Here is a 25,791-nt window from a genome sequence, read left to right as displayed (position 1 = left end):
CTAAGTATTGAAACTTCATTAAATAGTCATTAAACATTTGTTTTTGAATGTTTTCCTACTAGTCATGTATGGTTGTGAGAGTTGGACCATAAAAAAAGGCTGAGCACTGAAGAATTGATGCTTTTGAACTGTGGTGTTGGAGAAGACTCCTGAGAGTCCCGTGGAGTGTAGGTAGATCAAACTGCTGCTGCTGCTGCTAAGTCACTTTAGTCGTGCCCAACTCTGTGTGACCCCATAGACCGCAGCCCACCAGGCTCTTCTGTCCCTGGGATTCTCCAGGCAAGAATACTGGAGTGGGTTGCCATTTCCTTCTCCAGTGAATAAAAGTGAAAGTGAGGTTGCTCAGTCGTGTCTGACTCTTTGTGACCCCATGGACTGTAGCCTACCAGGCTCCTCCGTCCATGGGATTTTCCAGGCAAGAGTACTGGAGTGGGTTGCCATTTCCTTCTCCTAGATCAAACTAGTCAATCCTAAAGGAGATCAGTCCTCAGTGTTCAGCGGAAGGACTGATGTTGAAGCTGAAACTCCCAATACTTTGGCCACCTCATGCGAAGAACTGACTCATTGGAAAAGACCCTGATGCTGGGAAAGATTGAGGGCAGGAGGAGAAGGGGACAACAGAGGATGAGATGGTTGGGTGGCATCACCAACTCAATGGACATGAGTTTGAGTAAACTCTGGGAGTTGGTGATGGACAGGGAGGCCTGGTGTGCTGCAGTCCATGGGATCGCAAAGAGTCGAACACAACTGAGTGACTGAACTGAAACAAAGCTTATGTTAAGAAGGTTTTTTAAAAAATTAAAAAATTCTGTGTCCAAGCAACATCTTGGTGTTAAAAAAAACACCTACTCAGGAAAAAAGCCTGGAGAAAAAAAAAAAAGCCAAAATATAGATAGCTAGGGTTGTGTTAGGTATGATTTAAATAGCCTTCACTATAGTTTTCCCATGGAAATGATTAATTGGAGGGAAAATGTAAACCTGCCAAGAAAGTTTTAGTGGTGTTTCCCCCATTTCTTAAAAAGTGAACTTCATTTAGAGCAGGAAACAACAAAGCGTCAATTTACTGAAGGTCATTTATCTGAGAACTGATCATTTACCTTGCAGATTTTGTGGCTGAGTCTGTCTTCAATTTGCTCAGCTGATCAACAGCATCTAACACAGCAGATCACTTCCTTGACCCTTGAAATGAGATGGATAAAAGGATTTCCAGGATTCCTGATTTTCCTATCTCACTGGCTGTTCTTCATTCATCTGGTTTTGAAGAATTCACCATTTTCCAGCCTCTTCACTGTAAAATGTTCCCAGACGTTTTCTTTACCTACATTTGTTCCCTGGGTAACTTTAATCAGTTCTATAGCTTCAATATCATAGATATATGATGGCAGTTCTCAAACATATTTCTAGGTCCCTGAACTTCAGACTTCTACCCAACTGTCAGCTTGACATTTCCTTTATTTATGTAATAGGCTGCTTCTATGAATTGCATTGTCCCCCGAATTTGTACACTGAAGCTTTAACTCCCAACGTGACTGTATTTGAAGACAGAGCCTATGAGGAGGTGATAAAAGCTAAATGAGGTCATATGGTTCAGGCCCTAATCTGAGAAAACTGGTGCCCTTATGTGAAGAAAAGACACCACAGAGTTTTCCCTTCCCTCAGTCCCCACGTGAGGACATAGCAAGAAGGTGGCCATCTTCAAGCCAGGAAAGAGCAGGATCTTAACCTTGGACTTCCAGCCTCCAGAATTGTGACAAAATAAGTTTCACTCTTCGAGTCATACAGTCTGTGGTGTTTTATTATGGCACTGAAGCAGGCTGGTATAGCCACTCACATTCAATATGTCCAGAACCACTCTTCAAATCTGTACCTTTTGAGGTGGGAGCCTTTGGGAGAGGACAGTGCTGAGAGGTCTGGGGGCTGATCCCACAGATTGGTTCCTTTAGGTTTTTCCAAGGTCTGGGAAAAGGTGCAGCCCGGCAGGGACCCATAGTTTCTGGAAGGATGGTGTGGATCGTGGCCGATGGTGATGTACAGGATGAAGTAGTACACTGCCCAACTTTGCGGTTGCATACCTCCACAGAGCTTTCTCAATAGAGACCATGGTGCCCCACTGGTAGGGGTGCCCAGCGCTGGACTGCAGCAGGCTGGTACCAGCTGGGTGCTGCTCAGTCACCCTTATTTAAAAAAAAAAAAAAAATCTGTACCTTCCCTGAGGTATACCATTTTTACAGTTGCTCAGGTCAAAAACCTTGCAGTTTCCCTTTACTCCTCACTCACCTTCCAGAGCTAGTCAGCAAATCCTGTGCTGTCTTTAACATATATTCAGAATGGAACCACTGTTCATCACCTTTACCCTTATCACCCTTATAAAGCCAGTGACTTCTCAACTGACTTTGTAAAATCCATCTTCAACAATGCAGCTAGTGCAGAGTGATCCTTTAATACTAAATCAGACTGTCATTTCTCTGCTCAAAAATTCCCCAGTAGCTCCCTATAATAAAATCCAAAGTTTTTGCAATGACCTACGAGGCTCTATATTAGGTGTTCTCAAAGTTGAACATCACATCTAGAGGGCAAGATTGTTGCCATGGCCTGTAGGATTTTATGATTCAGCTATTTTGTGTTTGTGCCTTTATAACTGATTTTACCTGGCTCCCATATGATGTCGATGAGCCAGGGGGCCCCACTGGGAGAATCAGTTCTCTTCCCACACCCTACTGTCTCCCGTCCCCCACCCCTCCCAACCATGGTTCTCCTCTTAAATGGCAAACCTGCGTGGGCCCCTAGGTCCACACTGTTCCTTTCTGGTATTTACATAGGACATTGTCCACTTCCATGATCATTCACTCAATTAGCACCGCTTCAGAGATTCTAGCACCATCCATTCAGAATAGCACAAACTGTCATTCTCTTTTATTTCTCCTTAGAGCGCTCACCACATTTGTTTACTGCCCACATTTTTCTGTTACAGAAGGCCAAGACCTTTTCTCAGGTCACTGTCCTGACCCACGGGCTGAAACAACAGTGCCTGGACGGTCATAACAAGTACTCAAAAAACATGTTTCACTGACTAGGAGAAAAAGTGTCGAGAGAGCGCCTGCACCGGGAAAGAGCCAGCGGATTGCACAGCTGCCAGAGTCAGCTACCCACACAGCGACCGGACAGCCGGCGGCGGGACTTCCTGGACGGTGCCCGGAAGAGCTTCCGGTGTGAACAGGAAGTCCCTCCGAGAGCTGCCTCCGCGGCAGGCTAGGGGCGGTGGTAGGCTGCAGCGGGCGCAGTCATGGGCAAGAGAGACCGCGCCGACCGCGGTGAGACGTGGCGCGGGCGTGTTTCGCGGTTGCTTGCACCCGCCGGCGCCCTCATCCTGTGTGGTTGCTGCTTAGGCCTTCTCAGAGGCGGTCGACCCCAGAGCCGCTCGCGGCCGGCGCATGCTGTCAGGACTGGCCGCTGGTCTGGGGTCGACCCCGACCTCCGGAGAGCCCTGCAGCCGGTCTAGGTGGGCAGCGTGAGGGAGAGGACTCCCGAGGTGCACAGTGGCTCCGGGCTAGGGGTGGTTGGCGCCGGGGAAGTCTGGTTGCAGCCAGGTTCCGCCGACCTGCGACTAGTCGGTGCAGGGGGAGCCCGAAGCCCCCGCTGGGTTCACTTTGTGTGGCCTTGTTAATATTTGCAGAGAAGAAGAAGTCCAAGAAACGGCACTACGAGGATGAGGAGGACGATGAAGACGACGCCCCTGGGAACGACCCCCAGGAAGCTGTTCCCTCCGCGGCCGGAAAGCAGGTGGATGAGTCCGGCACCAAAGTGGATGAGTATGGAGCCAAGGACTACAGGCTGCAGATGCCGCTGAAGGACGACCACACCTCCAGACCCCTCTGGGTGGTAAGCACGCCCACAGCCAGTGGCCAGGAGTTGGTGGGGCGCAAACAGAAATGCAGGATCGGAGCCCACTGAGAGCGAGCTTTCACAGGCACGGACTGAAACGGCCGAGATAGGAATGAGCATGTCTGCTCGTGTGCCGGCTGGTCTTGGGCCTCCTTCCTCACCAACCCCTGCTTTACTCTCATTCTCTCTCCAGTTCTGCCGCGTGATTGGAAATTACTTTCATCTATGGAGTAGCGGCATTTATTGTGTAACGTTTTAATTCCTCTTTGAAAAAATTAATGAGACATTTGCTAGGCAGCTTTTAGCTCAACTTGAAGTAGTTAATGGTCTCCAATCATTGGCCATCCAGCCAGAAAGATATCCGGGAATGTAGTTGGCTTCTCCTGTGAAGACTAGTGGGAGGAGGCAGCTACTGACTCTGGAAGCTTTGTCTTCTATTCTCTCTACTCCTTGTATCTGATTAAAGTAGTAGCAGGCCTTACAGTTGACTGAAGATGTGCTTACAAAAGTATCCCTGGTGTTGGTTTTCTGGGCAGCTTATCCTTTCTAGATAATGGTGTGGGAAAGAGTCTAATCGTCTCATTAATTTCCTTGACTGTTATGTCCGTTTGGTGTTTCTCAGGCTCCTGATGGCCACGTCTTTTTAGAAGCCTTCTCTCCAGTTTACAAATATGCTCAAGACTTCCTGGTGGCTATTGCAGAACCGGTGTGCCGACCAACCCATGTGCATGAGTACAAACTAACTGCTTACTCCCTGTATGCAGCTGTCAGCGTCGGGCTGCAAACCAGTGACATCACTGAGTATCTCAGGAAGCTCAGCAAGACAGGAGTCCCAGATGGAATCATTCAGTTTATTAAGGCAAGTGGGGGGCTAAGGCTGGCTCTTTTGCCCTCCTTCTTAATGTAGGAATGGTAGGGACAAGTGCTGTACGTCGTTAGCCTGTGGCAGTCAAGAAAATGCCATTCAGATCCATTGTGGGGAGCAGAATAACCAGTCACCCTGGCTGCTGCTCTTCTGGATCCAGCATTGTGTTTTGCTGAGGCTACACTTCGCATGAGCTGCTCTTAGCCAGTGGGTACTAACAAAGTGGGTCTTCAGGTCCATCCTGGCCCGGCTTATTTGGGAACACAGCCCAAAGTGTGGGCTGTTAGGGACTGAATTGTGCCTCCTCCAGAATTCACGTCTCGAGGACCTAACCTGTAATATGATTGCGTCTGGAGTAAGGAGATAATTAAAGTTAAATGTGGTTAAAAGGGCAGGGCCAATAGGATTAGTGTCCTTATAGGAAAGGATACTGGAAGGCTTGTATGCTCTTTTTCTGCATTTGTACAAGGACGAGGTAATGTGAGCACAGACTGAGAAGGTAGCCCTCTGCAAACCAGGAAGAGAACCTTCACTGGAAAAGAAATTCCTGGCTTTCCTGGACTTCTAGAAATAAGTTTCTGTTTGTTAAACAACTCGGTCCAGGGTGTACTGTATGGTAACATGAGCAGACTAGCACAGATGATAAACTTCACTTAGGTCTGAGAGACAGGAGACCACTAACAACTTCCATTAGGCAAAGTCAGAAAGGACTTCATACATGGAAGAGGAAAGAGTTCTCTGTGACGAGCACTTGAACATGCTTGGGTTCTGAGAGATGGTGAATACCGTTCAGAAGAGATGGACAGTAGCTTTCATTGTCTTCTGCTGATTAGTAGGCAGTTGGATTCAGACCCCAGATCTGGAGTGGCAGAAGATGAGTGCCACAGGCATCCAGCACAGAAATGAGGCCAATCTCAGAGAAGCTGGTGGGAGCCCTGAAGAGAGTTCTTTTCTTGTGATGTGCAAGGGTACCTTGAGAGAAAGACTTGTATCTTGTAAAATGAGCCTGTTTCAGTTCCCTGGCTCTTCTCAGTCTTGGCTGGGAGCTGCCTGCAAGAATGTGGGTGTTGGTTAATCCAAGGGTGGATTTAGAGGGCAGTAGTGGAGGCAGGCAGCAGCCCGAGATCTGAGTTGCAAATTTCGTGGCCACCACATTTTCTCTGCACATTCCGTCCTAAAGATTATTGGGAACTTGGGAGGATTTTTTACCATTAAGAATCTTACATCTAGTTGAAGAAATGAGAATGTTGGCGAGGAGGCTGGAGGCTTTGTGTTTAATTTTTGTAGCACACACTTACTGAACACATATTCTGCCAGCTTTGTGTTGGGGATAGCGCTGATACAGTGGGATGAATCTCTGGATTAGGATGGGGGTCTCTCGAAGTGAAGAATAAAGAGAAAGGGAAAATAACAGAAAGATTTTAAGCAGCATTTTGTAGGTTAAGGGATGTGCGTCAGAATTAGCCAGACCAGAGGGAGGTTTTGCTCTCAAAAAGTAGAAGCTACACAGAGAGTCAGACATGACTGAAATGGACTCAGCATGCACACAAAGGCACCAAAAGGTGTGCAGTGAACAGTTTATTTCCACTTACCACTTTGTGTAGTGGCTTTGTATTTTATTCTTAACTTTTCTTGACTATGTCAACTACTGATTTAAGCTGTTTTCACTTCCCCACCCAACCCCTGCATCATGGGCATGTGGGGTCTTAGTTCCCTGACCAGGACTTTAACCCTGGGCCCTCTGCAGTGAGAGCCTCCAGTTCTAACCCCTGGATCACTAGGGAATTCCTGCTATTTTCAATGAAAAAAAAATATTTCTATTGGATTTATTTCACTTGAAGTAGTTTTTTTTTTTTTTTTTTTTTACTTGAAGTAGTTTTACTGTTTTTTTTTTCCTTCAAAATCATTTTTACACTTTTATCTTTAATTTTTGTCCTTCTGTTTCTTTTGGGTTTTTGTGGGTAGTGGTGTTTTTTAACCTGTAGCTTGAGTTAGATACTTAGTTCGTTAATTTCTAGTCATTCTTATTAGTAGAAATATTTAAACATATGTATTCAGTTCAGTCGCTCAGTCGTGTACAACTCTTTGCGACCTGCCATGAATCGCAACACGCCAAGCCTCCCTCTCCATCACCAACTCCCAGAGTTCACTCAGACTCACGTCCATCGAGTCGGTGATGCCATCCAGCCATCTCATCCTCTGTCGTCCCCTCCTCCTCCTGCCCCCAATCCCTCCCAGCATCAGAGTCTTTTCCAGTGAGTCAACTCTTCTCATGCGGTGGCCAAAGTACTGGAGTTTCAGCTTTAGCATCATTCCTTCCAAAGAAATCCCAGGACTGATCCTTCAGAATGGACTGATTGGATCTCCTTGCAGTCCAAGGGACTCTCAAGAGTCTTCTCCAACACCACAGATCAAAAGCATCAATTCTTCGCCTCCCAGCTCTCTTTATAGTCCCAACTCTCACATCCATACATGACCTCTGGAAAAACCATAGCCTTGACTAGACGGACCTTTGTTGGCAAAGTAATGTCTCTGCTTTTCAATATGTATACCTATGGCTGATTCATGTTGTTGTATGGCAGAAACCAACACAATATTGTAAAGCAGTTATTTTTTAATTGAAAATAAGTTTAAAAAAAAGTAAAGCTAAAAAAAAAGTAGAAGCTGATGGAAAAAGCTCTATTTATACAGATCTACCCCTTTAGGATTGCACATTGGATATTCCTAAAGTAAAATGACCCCTTCACTTGGTTGAAAGGCAGTAAAATGCGTCCGGTAATGACTTGCTCTGAGTGAGCTGCATGTGGCTGATTTTACCTGTCTGGTGTTGTCCCTCCCTGCAGTTGTGTACTGTCAGCTATGGGAAAGTCAAGCTGGTCCTGAAGCACAACAGGTAAGGGACTCTGTGACAGGCCCACCAAGGCGTTTTCACCCTCTGCGTATCAGTGGCAGGAAGCTAACGTTTGTGGACTGTGCTCTGCACTAACAACTACTCCCCAGAGTGAGGGGCTAAAGGGAATGAGTGAAGCTATGTGGCCAAAACTGTTCATTCACTGACCACTGTATTCTCCTAGCTAGTAGTGTAGCTGGGGTTCAGATCCCTGCTAGTTTGTCTTCAAAGTGGGGCTTTGCCAACAACCCTTCTGTGTTATATCATGACCAGTAGCTCATCACTCAGCTTTGGCAAAGGGATGGGGAAGGGTGAATGTGGAGAGAAGCCGGAGGCCACTATCCCCAGACCATCTGAAGAATGCTAAATGGACTCTTCTGCAAATTCTCTCCCGGTCAGCAGGTTTCTGCTTCCTCCCCTTTTATAGATACTTCGTTGAAAGTTCTCATCCTGACGTCATCCAGCATCTTCTCCAGGATCCTGTGATCCGGGAGTGCCGCCTGAGGAACTCTGAGGGGGAGGCCACCGAGCTCATCACCGAGACTTTCACAAGCAAATCTGCTGTATGTGGGCTCCTGGGTCACCCTCGGGTTGGACACATTCAGGAATTTAGCTCTCAGGTGCTTTTAGTCCAGCATTTGCAGCCTAGTAGTCCTGCCGCTTTCTTGCAGCTTTGACTGTTGCTTGGTAGCAGTAGGGTTAAGTGTTTTGTGCAAGTCCAGATCCTGCCTTTCTCTTCCAGATTGCTAAGAGTGCTGAAGGTAGCGGTGGGCCCTCCACTTCCCGCGTGACAGATCCACAGGGTAAATCTGACATCCCCACAGACCTGTTTGATTTTTATGAGCAAATGGACAAGGATGAGGAGGAAGAAGAAGAGACACAGACAGTGTCTTTTGAAGTCAAGCAGGTTAGTGAAAATAACCCCTCCTGGTTGCTTCTCTAAGCTGATATCAGAAGCTGGTCTGGCCCTGCCTGGACTGTCCATACTTTGTGTGAGAAGAAGGAACCCCTATCTATCTCCAATGTGCTGTTTGATCATTCTTCCTGATGGAGTTATATCTGAGTGTCCCATTCTTCCTGCTGGTGGGTCAATGAGAAATTGTGTCTGTGGGGCGTTTCGGTAGCTGATTGGATTTAATTTTGTTCATTACCTTAGTTTGGGGTCCTTTTCTATGCTTTAAACCCAGTTGTTATCAAGCAAGATCTGAAATTGCAAAAGTCTAGGTAAACTTGATTTTTATTGTTAGGTGTCTTAGGATATGTGTTGCTTCTGAGCATGCTTTGGAGTTAACAAGATTATGAAACCTTCATGCTCACTTTCCAGGAAATGATTGAAGAACTCCAGAAACGTTGCATCCACCTGGAGTACCCTCTGTTGGCAGAATACGACTTTCGGAATGATTCTGTCAACCCTGATATCAACATTGACCTGAAGCCCACAGCTGTCCTTAGACCTTATCAGGAGAAGAGTTTGCGGAAGATGTTTGGGAACGGGCGCGCACGCTCCGGGGTCATCGTCCTTCCTTGTGGTGAGTGACTGAGTGAAGGAGATGGGTGGGCTTCTCTCTCTGCATCAGTCCTGAGTTGTTTCTGGTCTAGCCTAGGGTCTTGGCCAGAAGTCGTTGTACACTCAGCTGGAGCCCTGGTCCAGACTCTAGAAGGTGAACTCTCTCAGGAAGGGGCCTGCACCTCCTTTTTTTTTAAGCCGCATGGGTTACTTTGAAGCACATCCCTGGTTAAGGAAGAATTGCTTTTTAAAGGAACAGCTTGATTTTTAATCTTGATCTTCTAATGGTGGATGGTGGTAAACTCAGAAGCCCCTGGAGTTTCACCTTCCTGTGTCTTTGCCAGTAGCAGTGTTCACACTACCACGTTGCTGAGTGCTCAGCCCAGTTTATGTGTAACCACAGTAGCCATCTTTTACTCAATCCCTCCGAAGGTAGTCCATGTGTTGGGTACAGTATACCCTAGCAGCACTGCTGTCCCAGGGTCTCAGGCAAGTTGCACCTTAGATTTAGTTTTCCCATCTTTAAAACGGCAATAGTAGAAGTGTCTCTTACTCATAGTTTGTTTTGACAGATGTTCCTTTTTAGGATTTAAACAAGGTGCATATGTGGTGCTTTAACAGGACCTGGCACTTGTCTCTCACTTTTCACATTTGTGTTGAAGTGGGCATGCCTCCTTTTCTGTAAAGAAGGAAACAGGTTGGAGCAGAAAAAATGCCTCAACAGTGTCAGCTTTGAGGATCATTACGAATAATTTGGGCCAGATTGGTGTGCCGATGAGCCTTTTTATCTGTCCCTGTCCCTCATTTCAGCCCGGCTTGGGTGGGGTTACCCTTGGTGTCTTGTAGGTGCTGGGAAGTCCCTGGTTGGCGTGACAGCCGCGTGTACCGTCAGGAAGCGCTGTCTGGTGCTGGGCAACTCAGCCGTGTCTGTGGAGCAGTGGAAAGCCCAGTTCAAGATGTGGTCCACCATCGACGACAGCCAGATCTGCCGCTTTACCTCCGATGCCAAGGACAAGCCCATAGGCTGCTCCATTGCCATCAGCACCTACTCAATGCTGGGCCACACCACCAAAAGGTCCTGGGAGGCTGAGCGGGTGATGGAGTGGCTCAAAACTCAGGAATGGGGCCTCATGATCCTGGATGAAGTACACACCATACCAGGTAAACAGGCTGAGAGCTGGGATGCCTGCTTATCATATGGGCAGAGTAATTTCCAGTTCTTGGGTTGAGAGAGAGGCTGCTGTGTAATACATCCATCTTGCTAGAGAGACTTGCTTAGTGAAGCTTTTAGTTAAGCTTTTAGTTAATGAGCATGTGTGGAGTGGAGGTTAGTGGTGTGTGGACGTACACACTGATAGTCTCCTTACACTGGCCCAAAGTAGTCATTTAGAAAGGGATACTTTTTCCCTTCTCTGTTTTTGCACCTGAACTTATCCACTTATCCTTAACCCCTCCCTCCCCCTTTTTTTACTGTCCCACAAAAAGTATACTAGGAGAACAAAATAGTTCTTGCAATGTTTGTTTTGTTTGAAGACTAAAATATTGATCCCTATTATGTTATAGAAGTTGTACTTGTCCAAGTATTGCAGGCAGCCATATTGATGTAATTTATGAGCCATAAATCCACCCATTTAAGTATATGATTCAAGATTTTTAGTAATCTTGAATTTAGTAAGGCGTTTGTGCAGCCATCACCACGATCCAGCGTTAGAACATCTTTCTCATACTCACCATCACTGTTTTCATCCTTAGCTCCAGGAAATTGCTGAATTGTTTTCTGTTTCTGGATACATGCCTTTTCTGGAAATATATTAACAGAATCGTATAATATATTTTTTTTATATCTCACTTCCTTCACTTCACATAATGATGTATCCACATTGTGACGTGTGCTGATGATATGTTCTCTTTATTACTGAGTAGTAGACCAGGCAGACCTTTCTCGATAAAACAAATTAACAGTTCTGATCAGTTGAGAAGTGGAAATTAGAGCTGCTGCTGCTGCTAAGTCGCTGCAGTTGTGTCTGACTCTGTGTGACCCCATGGACTGCAGCCTACCAGGCTCCTCTGTCCAAGGGATTTTCCAGGCAAGAGTACTGGCGTGGGTTGCCATTGCCCTCTCCGGGAAATTAGAGATGACTCTGAATTAAACGAAATCAGAGGCATTTTCACATAGCGTTTTCAAAATATTGTGAAGATGGCCTTTCCATCTTTTTGTTTTCTCTGTAACGAGAACTCCTCCAACCCCTCTGGATGTCTGAAGATGCCTGGAGGTGTTCACAGCAAGCCAAGTAGGGATGAGGGTCTCTCAGTCAGAAGGAAGCAGTCCTGAGATGGGGAAGTAGTACCTGCATGGTCTGACCCCAGTGGAGTTCTGTGGCTGGGGAGGGCGTCGAGGGGGAGAGCAGTCAAAGCTGAGTTCAGAGAGGCGTTGGGGCCAATCCTGTAGGGCCTGAAGGTAGACCTTCAGCTTGTACTCTGGGTGAGATGCCTTTTGAGAGAATTGAGCCAAGGGTGACAAGATCTCACTTAACATTGTAAAAATTTCACCCTGGCTGCTGTGCTGGGAAGAGACTGCAGGAAGCGAGGATAGAGAGCATCTACATATGTTGCTTTGTGGAATCCCGCCACAAGGCTTGGAACCAGTAAGAATGAAGGTAAGCTGCTGCTGGTTATGCTTTGAAGATGAACTGCACAGGTTAGCTCTGGCTCTGAAAGAGAAATCAGGATGACTATCAGATTTTGGCTTGAGCCATCAGAAGAGAGAAGTGGATATTAGGTGGAGAAGGCCCTAGAAGGAGCAGGTTTGGAGAGAGAAGATTGGGAGTAGGCTTTCAGTTCAGTTCAGTTGCTCAGTGGTGTCCGACTCTTTGCGACCCCATGAATCACAGCACGCCAGGCCTCCCTGTCCCATCACCAAGTCCCAGAGTTCACTCAGACTCACGTCCATCGACTCAGTGATGCCATCCAGCCATCTCATCCTCTGTCATCCCCTTCTCCTCCTGCCCCCAATCCCTCCTAGCATCAGAGTCTTTTCCAGTGAGTCAACCCTTCGCATCAGGTGGCCAAAGTATTGGAGTTTCAGCTTTAGCATCAGTCCTTCCAAAGAACACCCAGGGCTGATCTCCTTTAGAATGGACTGGTTGGATCTCCTTGCAGTCCAAGGGACCCTCAAGAGTCTTCTTCAACACCACAGTTTAAAAGCATCAATTCTTCGGCACTCAGCTTTCTTCACAGTCCAAACTTTCACATCCATACATGACCACAGGAAAAACCATAGCCTTGGCTAGATGGACCTTTGTTGGCAAAGTAATGTCTCTGCTTTTGAATATGCTGTCTAGGTTGGTCATAACTTTTCTTCCAAGAAGTAAGCATCTTTTAATTTCATGGCTGCAATCACCATCTGCAGTGATTTTGGAGCCCCAAAAAATAAAGTCTGACACTGTTTCCACTGTTTCCGCATCTATTTCCCATGAAGTGATGGGACCAGATGCCATGATCTTCATTTTCTGAATGTTGAGCTTTAAGCCAACTTTTTCACTCTCCACTTTCACTTTCATCAAGAGGCTTTTTTTAGTTCCTCTTCACTTTCTTCCATAAGGGTGGTGTCATCTGCATATCTGAGGTTGTTGATATTTCTCCCGGCATCTTGATTCCAGCTTGTGTTTCTTCCAGCGCAGCATTTCTCATGATGTAGTTAAATAACCAGGGTGACAATATACAGCCTTGACATACTCCTTTTCCTATTTGGAACCAGTCTGTTGTTCCATGTCCAGTTCTAACTGTTGCTTCTTGACTTGCATATAGGTTTCTCAAGAGGCAGGTCAAGTGGTGTGGTATTCCCATCTCTTTTTCCACAGTTTATTGTGATCCACACAGTCAAAGGCTTTGGCATAGTCAATAAAGCAAAAATAGATGTTTTTCTGGAACTCTCTTGCTTTTTCCATGATCCAGCGGATGTTGGCAATTTGGTTCCACTGCCTTTTCTAAAACCAGCTTGAACATCAGGGAGTTCATGGTTCACGTATTGCTGAAGCCTGGCTTGGAGAATTTTGAGCATCACTTTACTAGTGTGTGAGATGAGTGCAATTGTGCGGTAGTTCGAGCATTCTTTGGCATTGCTTTTCTTTGGGATTGGAATGAAAACTGACCTTTTCCAGTCCTGTGGCCGCTGCTGAGTTTTCCAAATTTGCTGGCATGTTGAGTGCAGCACTTTCACAGCATCATCTTTCAGGATTTGAAGTAGCTCCACTGGAATTCCATCACCTCCACTAGCCTTTTTCGTAGTAATGGTTTCTAAGGCCCACTTGACTTCACATTCCAGGATGTCTGGCTCTAGGTGAGTGATCACACCATCGTGATTATCTGGGTCATGAAGATCTTTTCTGTACAGTTCTTCTGTGTATTCTTGCCACCTCTTCTTAATATCTTCCTTCTGCTTCTATTAGGTCCGTACCATTTCTGTCCTTTATCGAGCCCATCTTTGCATGAAATGTTCCCTTGGTATCTCTGATTTTCTTGAAGAGATCTCTAGTCTTTCCCATTCTTTTGTTTTCCTCTGTTTCTTTGCATTGTTTGCTGAGGAAGGCTTTCTTACCTCTTCTTGGTATTCTTTGGAACTCTGCATTCAGATGCTTATATCTTTCCCTTTCTCCTTTGCTTTTCGCTTCTCTTTTCACAGGTATTTGTAAGGCCTCCCTAGACAGCCGTTTTGCTTTTTTGCATTTCTTTTCCATGGGGATGGTCTTGATCCCTGTCTCCTGTACAATGTCATGAACCTCAGTCCATAGTTCATCAGGCACTCTATCTATCAGATCTAGGCCCTTAAATCTATTTCTCACTTCTACTGTATAATCATAAGGTATTTGATTGGGTCATACCTGAATGGTACTGTGGTTTTTTCTACTTTCAATTTAAGTCTGAATTTGGCAATAAGGAGTTCATGATCTGAGCCACAGTCAGCTCCTAGTCTTGTTTTTGTTGACTGTATAGAGCTTCTCCATCTTTGGCTGGAAAGAATATAATCAGTCTGATTTCGGTGTTGACCATCTGGTGATGTCCATGTGTAGAGTCTTCTCTTGTGTTGTTGGAAGAGCGTGTTTGCTATGACCAGTGTGTTTTCTTGGCAAAATTCTATTAGCCTTTGCCCTGCTTCATTCCGTATTCTAAGGCCAAATTTGCCTTATATATATATAAAGTACCAAATACTGACAAGAGTGCAGAGCAGCTGGAACTGTCATGCATGGCCAGAGGAATTGCAAAATGTATAGTCATTCTGGGGCGGTTTGGCAGTTTATTAGAAAATCACCATATGAGCCAGCAGTCCCACCATGGGCATCTGTTGTGGAGAAATGAAAACTTAGGTTCACACAAAAACTTGTGCATGTTTATAACAGCCCTGGTTGTAATCTCCAAAAGCTATGAACCATGGAAATGCCTGTCAGTGAGGGGCTGGATGGACAAGCTGGCACGTCATTTGATAGGATACTCCTCAGCCGTGGAAAGGAAGCCCAGAGGCATCTTGCTGAGTGAAGTCATCCAGTCCCAAGCGGCTGCAGAGTGTGTGATGCCTTCAGTAGGACATTCTTGAAAATATAAAACTATAGTGACAGTGAACAGATCAGTGGTTGCTGGGGTGGGATGGGGGGTGTGCCGAGGCAGAGCATAGGAGAGCTTTTGGGGTCGTGGATTGGCTTGTAGCCTGATCGTGGTGGTGGCACAGTCTGCCCCTGTGTTAACATTTATAAAACCATGCTCACTTACCCACCCTCAGGAGAAGTTCAGTGTGCAGTGTACTAAGTCATTGAGTCACGTCCGACTTTTTGACCCCATTGTAGCCCACCAGGCTCCTCCATCCATGGCATTCTCCAAGCAAGAATATTGGAGTGGGTTGCCATTTCCTCCTCCAGGGGATCTTCCCGACCCAAGGTTGGAATCTGGGAATCTTAGATCTGCTGCATTGGCAGGCAGGCTCATTACCACTAGTGCCACCTGGGAAGCAAAAACTATACACTAAAAGAAACAAAAGCCTTACAGAGAAGGTGGGTATTTGGTCTGATGGATTGGAAATTGATAAAAAGAAACATTTTCTATAAATAACTTTGAAGTTGCTTTGTAGCAGTTTAGTTGGAGGCTGGGTTGGAAGCATTCATTCTGGTCAGCAGGCTTCAGGGTGAACAAGTTTCTTGTGTGAGTCAGAGCTCAGTGGCATTTTAATGTCCTGCGTGGTGTTTCCAGTTGCTGTCTATGCTCCTCCCGATAGCTTAGCTGTGTGAGGGGAGCGCCGGGGCTCCCTGGCCTGGGGCTTCCTCTGAGTCATCGCCTGCTGTTCTCCCTTTCACCCTTCTTTGGAGCGGGTCTGAAAGTGGAGTTGAAGCTTTCTCACCTGGTCATTCTAGAGCCAGGTTTCTGTGGTCCTGTGACCCAGGGCTTAGCCATGTGGTGTCCTGGACCAGTCTCAGGTCAAAGCTGTCTTTGGTACTTAGAGCATTTAAAAAGTCATGGTGTGAATGTGCCAATTGTTTCCCCAGCCAAGATGTTCCGACGGGTGCTCACCATTGTGCAGGCGCACTGCAAGCTGGGTTTGACCGCAACCCTCGTCCGGGAAGATGACAAAATCGTCGACTTAAACTTTTTGATTGGGCCGAAGCTCTATGAAGCCAACTGGATGGAACTGCAGAACAGTGGCTACATCGCCAAAGTCCAGTGTGCCGAGGTAGCTGGCTTCTTCCTGATGGTCCCTGAGGGCGGGGCACTGCCCACGGAGGGGAACTGGATCAGGTCTGTTCCTCACAGACAGATGTGCGGGTCAGGACCCGAGCAAGAGTTCTGCTGCCTTTGTGGTAGCCTCCGCCCTCCTGTGGGATGGGCAGTCTCCTGCCATCTCAGATGTGTGAGACAGTCGCTTGTCCAGGGGCACACGGGAAGTGGTCAAATCAGGAGGCTAATCCAGGCCGGCTGGGCTCCTTGTCCTCCCTTCTGGGAGTGAACACCTCAGGGTGCTCCTGCCCGCCTTCACCCCAGAGGGATTCTTGGTTCTGTGGGAACAGCCACCGGCCACCCCCAGTGCCAGAGTCTGTTGGTTTGACGCCCACAGGCGGCACATGTGACCAACATTCAATTTCTAAGAACACATTTTCCCAGGATTGTTCTGTGATGAATCCCTCCACAGGTATGTGTTAAAAATACATGTTCAAAGGAACAGCAACAGCAGGCCTTTCTGGCATTTTAAAATGACCATCAGTCCGTGGCTAGAGTGGGGTGGGCTGTGTCCTGGAAGGGCAGAGACGGGCCTCTTGAGTGAAGGTGAGTGTGAGGGAGCTGTGCAGGTCAGCTTGCTCTAGCGAGACGCTTCCTTACCCTCCGGGTACGTCGTCATAAAGAGCACCCGAGTTTTGCACAGCACTGCTGCAGTCTTTGAGGCGCCTGTTCCTGTGTGGTTACATCTCCTCTCCCTCTGCCACTGTCTTGGAGCTTAGGTTTGTCATTTTCTTGCTTTTCTTTGTTATTTTACTTCCTATGTGCAGTTCCCTAAACATTTGTTGTTTAACTTTGCTTTTTAAAAATCTTTGTTTAGTTGCTAAGTCATATCTGACTCTTTGTGACCCCATGGACTGTAGCCCGCCAGGCTCCTCTGTTCATGGGATTTTCCAGGCAAGAATACTGGAGTGGGTTGCTGTTTCCTTTTCCAGGGGATCTTCTCGATTCAGGGATCGAACCCACATCTCCTGCATTGGCAGGCAGATTCTTTACCACTGTGCCACCTGGGAAGCCCCTTTAAAATCTTTATATATATACAAAAAGAATCAGGATATATATATATGTGTATATATATATATACACACACACTTGCATGGTTTCTAATTTTTGCTTAGTATTTTTATTCATTGCACAATGCATTATTTTTGATGATTCTTAGAGCTATTATAGTTCATTACTTTGAATTCCTTTGTAGTATTCCACTGGACAAACACACCACAATTTGATAGCTAATGGAATATTAAACAGCAGTAAAAACAGTCTTTTCTAATGTGGACAGGGGCTTCCCTGTTGGCTCAGTGGTAAAGAATCTGTCTGCCAGTGCAGGAGATGGTGGTTTAATCCTTGGGTGGGGAGCACCCCCTGGGGGAGGAAATGGCAGCCCACTCCAGCATCTTTGTCTGGGAATCCCGTGGGCAGAGGAGCCTGATAGCTATAATCCGTGAGGTCGTGACTTGGTGATGTTGACAGACATTAGGGTTGCTAAGTTGCTTTTTTTAACAGCTTTATCAAGGTCTAGTTTATGTTCCATAACATTCACCTATTGTAAGTAAATGCTGTGGATTTATAATTTTTGTGATTTTAGTAAATGTAAAGAGTTGTGCAGCTGTGTCCTCCAATCCAGTTTTAGAACATTCCCCCACCCTCAAGAGTCCCCTTATATCATTACCGGGATGTCGTTGCTGGGCTAACCCCACACACAGAGCTGGCAAGTGTGTGTGCAGTTCTCCATCCAGAGGTGGACAGAGCACGTCTACCTCTGCTGTCAACACATTTTAAAATCGTTGTTATTAACACGTAAGAGGGTCTTGGTTCGGCATTGGGTTTCAGGGTTTGTTTTGTAATGTGTGTGTTTACAATAGTCTTGAGATGAAATTCACATGCCATTGGTTTTGTCTTGGTTTGTTTTAAAGCTGATTTGCCAAAGTTTTCAATTGTGTGGTATGTAAGCTTGCATACTGACCCCTAATTCTTACCATTTCGCAGGTTTGGTGCCCAATGTCTCCTGAGTTTTACCGGGAGTACGTGGCAATCAAAACCAAAAAGCGGATCTTGCTGTACACCATGAATCCCAACAAATTCCGAGCTTGCCAGTTTCTGATCAAGTTCCATGAAAGGAGGAATGACAAGATTATTGTCTTTGCTGACAACGTGTTTGCTCTGAAGGAATATGCCATTCGACTGAACAAGTAAGAATTGAAGAGCTAGAGTTGGCCTCAAAAGTCCATATGTCTTCCCCACGTGAGAGTGCAGAAGGCGACTGTTTTCTCTCGAAGCTCTCAGGAACTTGTTAGTATCTGAAGGCCTAGTTTCATGTTCCCAGGGACTGCATGAGACTCAGGAGCAGTGGTCAGAGTCAGAGGTTGGTGTGTATAGAAAAGGGGGCCTGGTCACTGTGAGCCAAGAGAGCAAGCGCTGCTTTGGAGCTGGGCTCCAAAGGTGGGCACTGGTTGGTATCTGGAGTTTCAGGTTGAGTGGCACTGTGATTGGAGATGCGATCAGACGATATGGACTCGGGGCCGGGAAGGCAAGGCAGACTGAACCAGCGTCCCAGGTATGGCCCAGCATCTAGAAAGAGCTTCTTAGGAAACAGCCGGCAGAGTCCTTGTTACAGCCTCACCCAGGTACTACTGAAAATTTGAAAATCTCCTTCCAGGTAAAAAGGAAGAGGCCTGTGCTTCTCTACACAGTGATACAGGGTTTCAGGTGCTGTGAGTGTAGCAGAAGACAAGGTCCTCGGGCCTGAATTTTTATGTCACTGGGGAGGGATGGATACAGACAGCCGCTCGTCACAAGCGGTGATTTAAGCATCACCTCAGCCACAAGAGATGATTGTATTAGTCTCATGTTATAGATGAGAAAACTGGGACACAGACTGAGTTTCTCAGATTTCTAAAACTGTACCTTATTTTAATGTAGGAAATATTTTATGTTTTATCAAAGTAACATAGGCCATTAAGAAAACTAGCAATTCCTTGCACCTGTCTTCCTAGTTAAAATTCTTTGTTCCCCAAAGATGGATACTTTCAACTCTTTTCTCTGTTTACCTTCATATTTCTAAGTAATAATTTATATAGCAGTTTCTTGATGATTGGTTATAGAAATTGCCTATTAATTTCCTACCATGGGAGTTGTGGATTTAGCCCTCTTACATATGTCATTCCATCCCCACCTCCCACTCCATCCCCACAATATGTTTGGGACCAAGTTAGTTTCAGTGTTACATTTTTTTAATTAGTTCTATATTTTTTAAATTAATTTTTTTATTGAGGGATAATTGCTTTACAGAATTCTGTTGTTTTCTGTCAAACCTCAACATGAATCAACCCCAGGTGTACATACATCCCCTCCCTTTTGAACCTCCCTCCCATCTCCCGCCCCATCCCTCCCCTCTAGGTTGATACAGAGACCCTGTTTGAGTTTCCTGAGCCATAGAGCACATTCCCGTTGGCTGTCTATTTTACATATGGTAATGTAAGTTTCCACGTTGCTCTTCCCATACATCTCACCCTCTCCTCCCCTCTGTTCTCTATGTCTGTTTCTCCATTGCTGACCTGTAAATAAATTCTTCAGTACCATTTTTCCAGCTTCCATGTGTGTGTGTTAGAATACGATGTTTATCTTTCTCTTTCTGACTCACTTCACTCTAGGTTCATCCACCTCATCAGAACTGACTCAAATGCATTCCTTTTTATGGCTGAGTAATATTCCATCGTGTATCTGTACAACTTTATCCATTCATCTGTCGATGGACATCTAGATTGCTTCCATGTTCTAGCTAATGTCAATGTTACATTATTTTGACTGTGTAAGTATTGTTCAAGCCGAGGCAGGCAGTGTACTGTGATTACATTTTTTCTTAACATCTTGTTTTTTCCTAGATTTAATAGCTGCCTTGTCCTTACTTTTGCTTGGTTTTCTGTGTAATTACCTAGTTATCCCTTTTCAGACTCCTCATAAAATTCCTTCTCAGAAAGGTCAGATCTTTCTCTGGTCGGATCCCTTCACGTGCTTCATCTTCCTGTCTTGCTCTGGTCTACTTGCTCTCTAGGACTCGAGATGTTGCCTGTCACCTTTGGGCATGCCTCTGATATCATCCTGTGAATTCCTTGTACCTCTTGCCTGTGTTGGAACCCCTGTTGCTGCATCTCAAGTCTCCCCTTTCTTGGTCACTCATTTTGGTGGAGTGTATCCTTCCGTAGATTTCTGAGAAAAGGTATGTAGAGGGAAATTTCATAAGAATTTGCTTGCAGATGTCATTATTCACTCTCACACTTGGTGAGTAGTTTGATGGGGCTTCAGGATGTCAGAGGTAGGGCTGTTTTCTCAGCTTCCAATGCAGCTGCTTGCAAGCCTGCTTGAAGCCCTTCTGACTCCTCTCTATATGTGCTCTGTTGTGGTGGTCCTGGGTTTTCCTTCTCTCAGGAGGGTTTTAGAACCTTTTTTTGATTTTTGAAAGTTTCAGAACAATGTGACTAGTGTGATCTTTTTTTCTTTCATTACAATACACGCAGTAGACACTTTTCAATCTGAAAACTTATGTCCTTCAATTCAGAGAAGTTCTTTCTGTTTTTTCTTTGTTACTCATCTTCTCTGTTTTCTCTTCTTTTTTTTTTTTTTTTTTTTGAGGAGTGAGAGGGCCGTGCTGTGTGGCATGTGGGATTTTAGTTCCCCAACTATTGCCCCCTACATTGGCATCCTAACCACTGAACTGCCAGGGAAGTTCCTTTTCTCTCTTTTTGAATTCCTGCTGGCCAGGTGTTAGATCTTCTGGGCATCTTCTCCAATTCCTCCCCGCCCCATCCTGCCTTTTTTTTTGTCATGCCATGTAGCTTATGGGATCTTAGTTCCTTGACCAGGGATTGAACCCAGGCTAAGGCAGTGAAAACACTGACTCCTAACCACTGGACCCCTAGGGAACTCCCATTTTCTCTTATTTTTTATCCCTTTGTCTACCAACTCTATTGAAGCTTTTGTGAATTTCCAAGAGTTCTTTATTGTCAACTGTTCTTGTTTTTTTGAGTAAGTACCGTGTCTTCTCTGTGGCTGTGAAAGCTTTCGAAGCTTTCTTCTGTTCCCTACACGATCTCTCGCTTCCTCACGTGTTTTGTTTCAGCTCTGTCTTTCGAGCTCATCTTCTGATTTTTGGTGCTCTTTGGCTCTGTTTTCTTATTTCAGGGTGAGTCACTGAAAAGCTGATTGGCCTTTCTGTAGAGCTTGGTGGGTTTGTCAGCCGGTGGACCTCTCCATGATCAGGCATGGGCCTGGCTAGTTTGTCAAGAAACGGCCAGATGCCAGTATCTCAGGGTCTTTTCTTTTGGGCTGGAAAGTTTCTCCAGAGTGGAATCTCACCGTTTCCTAGACACCAGCCTGTGGCAGGGGAGGGAGTGGGGAACCCCTGTCCTTCTTCACTGTTACTCTTGCTGTACCCTCAGCTCTGCCTGAGGGCAAAGGGTCTCCCTAAATGTGTTCAGAATCTAGAAAGAACATCTCCAGTTCCCTGCCAGGTGGGCAGAGGCATGCTTGGCGGCGGGAGTTGGGATCTGATACTGTTCCTTATACGTATACTGTGTCAGTCTTCCCGTCTGCAATACTGCCCTGACACCTGCCTTCTGGGGCAGCTGGCGATTAGATCTTGAACCCTTTTGCGTTCTGTATAGAAAACTGGCTTGTTTTATGTTGGCTCTTCTTTCCTGCCAGCCTGGGCTTCTGCTTTCTCTGTTCTACCCTTTTGCTCTACTCTCTCTTAGAGTTACCACCACCTACCTCAGGATTTTTACATCTGGTAGGTGTTCAACAAATGTTAGGTCCTTTTTCTGGAGGCTGGTTACCCTTCTGTTTCATTTCCTATATGAGGGAACCTTCCCTGTGGCTCAGATAGTAAAGAATATGCCTGTAATGCAGGAGACCCAGGTTTGATTCCTGGGTCGGGAAGATCCCCTGGAGAAGGAAATGGCAACCCACTCTTACTCTTGCCTGGAGAATCCCATGGACTGAGGAGCCTGGCGGGCTACAGTCCATGGGTTTGCAAAGAGCCGGACATAAGTGAGCAACTGACACTTTGACTCAGAAACTGTGGGCTTGCCACTATATGAGTTGTTTTTCCTGATGATGGTCAAGGAGAAAAAGAATCACCTGAAAGCCTAGACATCAAGAGACAGGCTGTTCTGAAGGGTACAGATTCTCAGCATTTTTCACAGCATGAACACCCAGAAAATAATAGATTTGTAGGGTGCTCCCAACACTCTGGTAAGCCAGGCTTACAGGACTGGGGAGGCATCCAGCTGTCCCAGGCCTCGCCCAGCTTCCCCATAGGCCAGGGTGCGGCGCTCCCGGTATACCTGTTACCAGTTTATAGCACAGTGTTGGGAAGTGTGTGTGAAGCAGCAAAAGCAGTGCCTCCTAGGCCTTCCAGAGAGCTGATGGGCCTGAACGGTGGCACAGGCACTTGAGTTCAGCGTCGTCTGGCCCCCAGCCTGGGTGTGAGCTGGGAGCCTGAAGCTCAGCTTGTACAGGAGGGCCGCTAGCAGGGATGGGCTCTCCCCGCAACGTGGAGCCCGCCCCTGCTTGGTGTGGGTGCGCTGCACACTTGGTTGCTGTCCTCGTTGTCCTTGTCGTCCTCACTCTCACTGTCGTTACCGACCCTGTGGAAGCTACACAAACCACGTCAGTGTAGGAAGAGTAGAGGAATGGCACTGCCAGATGCCAAGCGGTGACAACCAGTGAGGTTGTCAGAAAGGGCTGTGCCCTTCGGCAGCTGGAAACTGCTGAGAAGTGCTTCGAACGTAGCATTACAGGGCGTCAGTGGGAAGAAGTCGGGAAGGGGTTCTTTTCTCCTTTCTTGGAGAATGCCTATTTCACTTGGAAATGGTTCCTTCCAGCCTTTTGTTTGCAAATAGCAATGTTTTCTTTTTTTCCCCACTGTGCTTCATGGAATCCAGGGGATTCTCCTTGTATAGACACTAAGCTTAGAGTGAGACGTTGAAGGAGGAAGGAGCGCAGTCCAGAAACAAAAGCATGAAGGGGGAGTCTTGAAGAGAATGGTGACCTGCACCTTGGCTCAGAGGGGAAGGGGTGGCGGCAGTGGGGGCGTGTGTTTTATGGGTCTCTTCCTGCTGGTTTTCCATGACAGAGGTCTTCCTGGGAGAAAGAAACCGTGAAGAGCTCCCTTTCCTTGTGACATGCTTTCAGGATAGTCGAGGAGTGCGTCTGTGGTCTTCCTAACATAACTTTGTTCTTCTCTAGACCCTATATCTATGGTCCTACGTCCCAGGGAGAAAGGATGCAGATTCTCCAGAATTTCAAGCATAACCCCAAAATCAACACCATCTTCATCTCCAAGGTCAGTGTGGCTTGCAGCAGTCCCGGGGCCTGGGGGCAGCTGGGTGATTTCTGGGCAGTGCATTGGGGTTTGTTGAAGGAACGTCACGCGTCAGTTTTCATTCCCGGGTGTCCAGTGTCTAGGGACACGGGAATGTTGTTTGGCGGGTAGTAGAAGAAGCAGACATAGAGTTTTAGTGTATACAGTGTATACAGTCTATATTCCTAATTCAAGGAGTATACACTCTGGCAAGTCCTTTTGTATGACTTAAGCTTTTTCTGCCTCTTTTGGGGATACAGGAATTTTAAGTCGTGTTTTTTTCTTATAAAGGGGGAAGTTCACTAAATACTCTGACAAAGGGAGGCATGTGGATGAGGTTCTCTTTGTGGGATTGGGGATTCCTGCAGGTCGTGGGCACCCTTTGTTCTGGCTCCCGTGTGCCCCGGGGGTGAGTGGTGAATGTAAACACAGTACAAGGTCGTGTAGGCCCAGCTTGGTGATGGTTTCAATTTGCAGTTAGAAGTGGAAGCCTGACAATTTAGAATAATCGTTTAGGTTAGAATGACCCAAAGCCCCAAAGAGATGAGATATACCCATAAAGTGATCATAGATGGATCAGTAAGTACCAGCCTTTGATTTCTGTGTCTGGAGACCTTGATGGTGGGGCCGTCCCCCGTTCCCTAGGGCAGCTGCCCTGAGCCAGGATCCAGCCCGCTACAGGCAGTGGGCCCTACCAGGTCACGTGTCCAGCTTGTGCTGTTGGCCTCAATGGCCTCCAGTTAAGATTGTGGATGGTTTTGTGCAGACCTAGTTCTGCTGCAAAAAATGAAAAGCATCGCTCAGAGTGTTGATCGGGCCCTCTTGTCTCTGGCCTTAGCAGTTCGCACTAGGACTGTTGCTGAGACAGATGGTTAGGACCTGGGTCCTGACAGCTTCCGAAAGACAGCTCTCCGGAAGCACACTTGGTCCTAGAGACCTGCTTGCGTCTGAGGGACCCTGGTACAGACTGAGATGATAGTGATTGTTGTTTCTAAATTATCTATAGAGCTTATTTAAATTTGAGGCTAGTTGAATTTTTTTTTCCTTTTTGTCTCACATATAAAAACCTTCCCAAGCTCACAGCTGTCTCGTTTCTGCAGGTGGGTGATACATCATTTGATTTGCCAGAAGCAAATGTTCTCATTCAGATTTCCTCTCACGGTGGCTCCCGGCGGCAGGAGGCCCAGAGGCTAGGGCGAGTGCTCCGAGCCAAAAAAGGTACCTTCCCCAGGGCTCTCTTTGCCACCACTTCTGTCTGGTGCCTGCGTGCTCGTGAGGGCGAGCTTGTGCTCCTGGGTTAGGTGGACTCTACAGGGGCCGGGGTGTAGGGGGTTCCAAAGCAAGGACCAAGGCTCCTTGGCGTTATTATTTCTTAGGTGTTGGGAGCGAGTATCTGGATGTTTTCCATGGCAGCTGTCTAGAACTCATAGTCTGAGCTGAGTGCTTATGTTCGTGGAAAAGGGAGCTGGGAAGCAGTGCTGAACGGTGTGGTTGTAGAGGGAGAAAGCAGCGCTTTGGCCCCCAGTGGATGTATAGGAGCTGGAAGATGTCCTCTGAACCTCGAGTTAAAAGTAAAGGGAGAGCTTGGGAGGAGCAGCCACAGGGTGGTTATGTCACTTGTAACCTGTGAAGAGTGGTCCCCTGAGTGGCAGCTAATAGAAGCTTAGCAAATGAGGAAGCAAGAGGCATGGAGTTTCTGCTTGTTAATTGCAGTAAAGAGGCCTAGACCCCCATCATGGGCAGAGTAGAGACCAGTATTGCTGGCATCCTCCAACATCCTCCTAGGGCCACGTAGGTCCTACAGGAATGACACAGGCCCTGTCCTCAAGGGAGCCACTCGTCTCAGGAAGAGCTTGGCCTGTTAGGATGTTTGAAAATGATAAGATTGATGAGCATGTGTTAACACTATGCTGCATTTGAGTATATTTAGGAAGCAGCTAATCGACTGTGACTAGAATGGAGACAGGGCGAGCTGTGGGAATAGCAAACGTGGACTTGGGCCCAGACCTACAGTCATTTGCCCCTCTCATCCAAAGCAAATCAGTTTCTCATCCAAAGCAGGGTTGACGGCCCTTATCTTTCAGGGCTATTATGAGGAATGAGACTACATTACAGAATACAGTAGTTGTTGCTGTTTAGTTACTGAGTTATGTCTGACTCTTTTGTAACCCCATCTACTGTAGCCCTCCAGGCTCCTCTGTCTGTGGGATTTCCCAGGCAAGAGTACTGGAGTGGATTGCCATTTCCTTCTCCAGGGGATTTTCCTGACCCAAGGATCGAGCCAATCACCTATATTGCAGGTGAATTCTTTACTGCTGAGCCACCAGGGAGGCCCCCAGAATATAGTAGACTCTTGGATAAATCTGACTAATACATGTGAAAATGACTCTTTACTTACTCGTTCCTCTTCATCACATACAAACAAATCTAATTTGAACAGCTCTTTGATTTTGTTTTTTAAAGTACTGTTTGACTCATTATACAAAGCTAGTATTATCCTGATATCAAAACTAGAAAGGTTCACTACA

General features: G+C 46.5%; 1 protein-coding gene across 1 annotated transcript in view; it reads left to right on the top strand.

Annotated features, from left to right (window-relative positions):
- Positions 1-3,190: 3,190 nt before the first annotated feature.
- ERCC3 (ERCC excision repair 3, TFIIH core complex helicase subunit) overlaps positions 3,191-25,791 on the top strand; it is a 31,174-nt gene continuing 8,573 nt past the window's right edge. Inside the window, exons 1-12 of the mRNA XM_040227812.1 lie at positions 3,191-3,311; positions 3,674-3,879; positions 4,505-4,741; positions 7,591-7,640; positions 8,065-8,200; positions 8,380-8,544; positions 8,962-9,166; positions 9,991-10,305; positions 15,675-15,859; positions 17,890-18,092; positions 23,149-23,245; positions 24,364-24,481. Coding sequence (XP_040083746.1) covers positions 3,284-3,311; positions 3,674-3,879; positions 4,505-4,741; positions 7,591-7,640; positions 8,065-8,200; positions 8,380-8,544; positions 8,962-9,166; positions 9,991-10,305; positions 15,675-15,859; positions 17,890-18,092; positions 23,149-23,245; positions 24,364-24,481 — 1,945 coding nt within the window. The 5' untranslated portion in view covers positions 3,191-3,283. The remainder of the gene's footprint in view (positions 3,312-3,673; positions 3,880-4,504; positions 4,742-7,590; positions 7,641-8,064; positions 8,201-8,379; positions 8,545-8,961; positions 9,167-9,990; positions 10,306-15,674; positions 15,860-17,889; positions 18,093-23,148; positions 23,246-24,363; positions 24,482-25,791) is intronic.

This window comes from Oryx dammah, unplaced genomic scaffold (assembly GCF_014754425.2).
Source record: "Oryx dammah isolate SB20612 unplaced genomic scaffold, SCBI_Odam_1.1 HiC_scaffold_27, whole genome shotgun sequence".
In the NCBI taxonomy this organism is placed as follows: Eukaryota; Metazoa; Chordata; class Mammalia; order Artiodactyla; family Bovidae; genus Oryx; species Oryx dammah.
The sequence above is the reverse complement of the archived record's forward strand: the minus strand, read 5'-3'. Positions and strand labels throughout refer to the sequence as shown.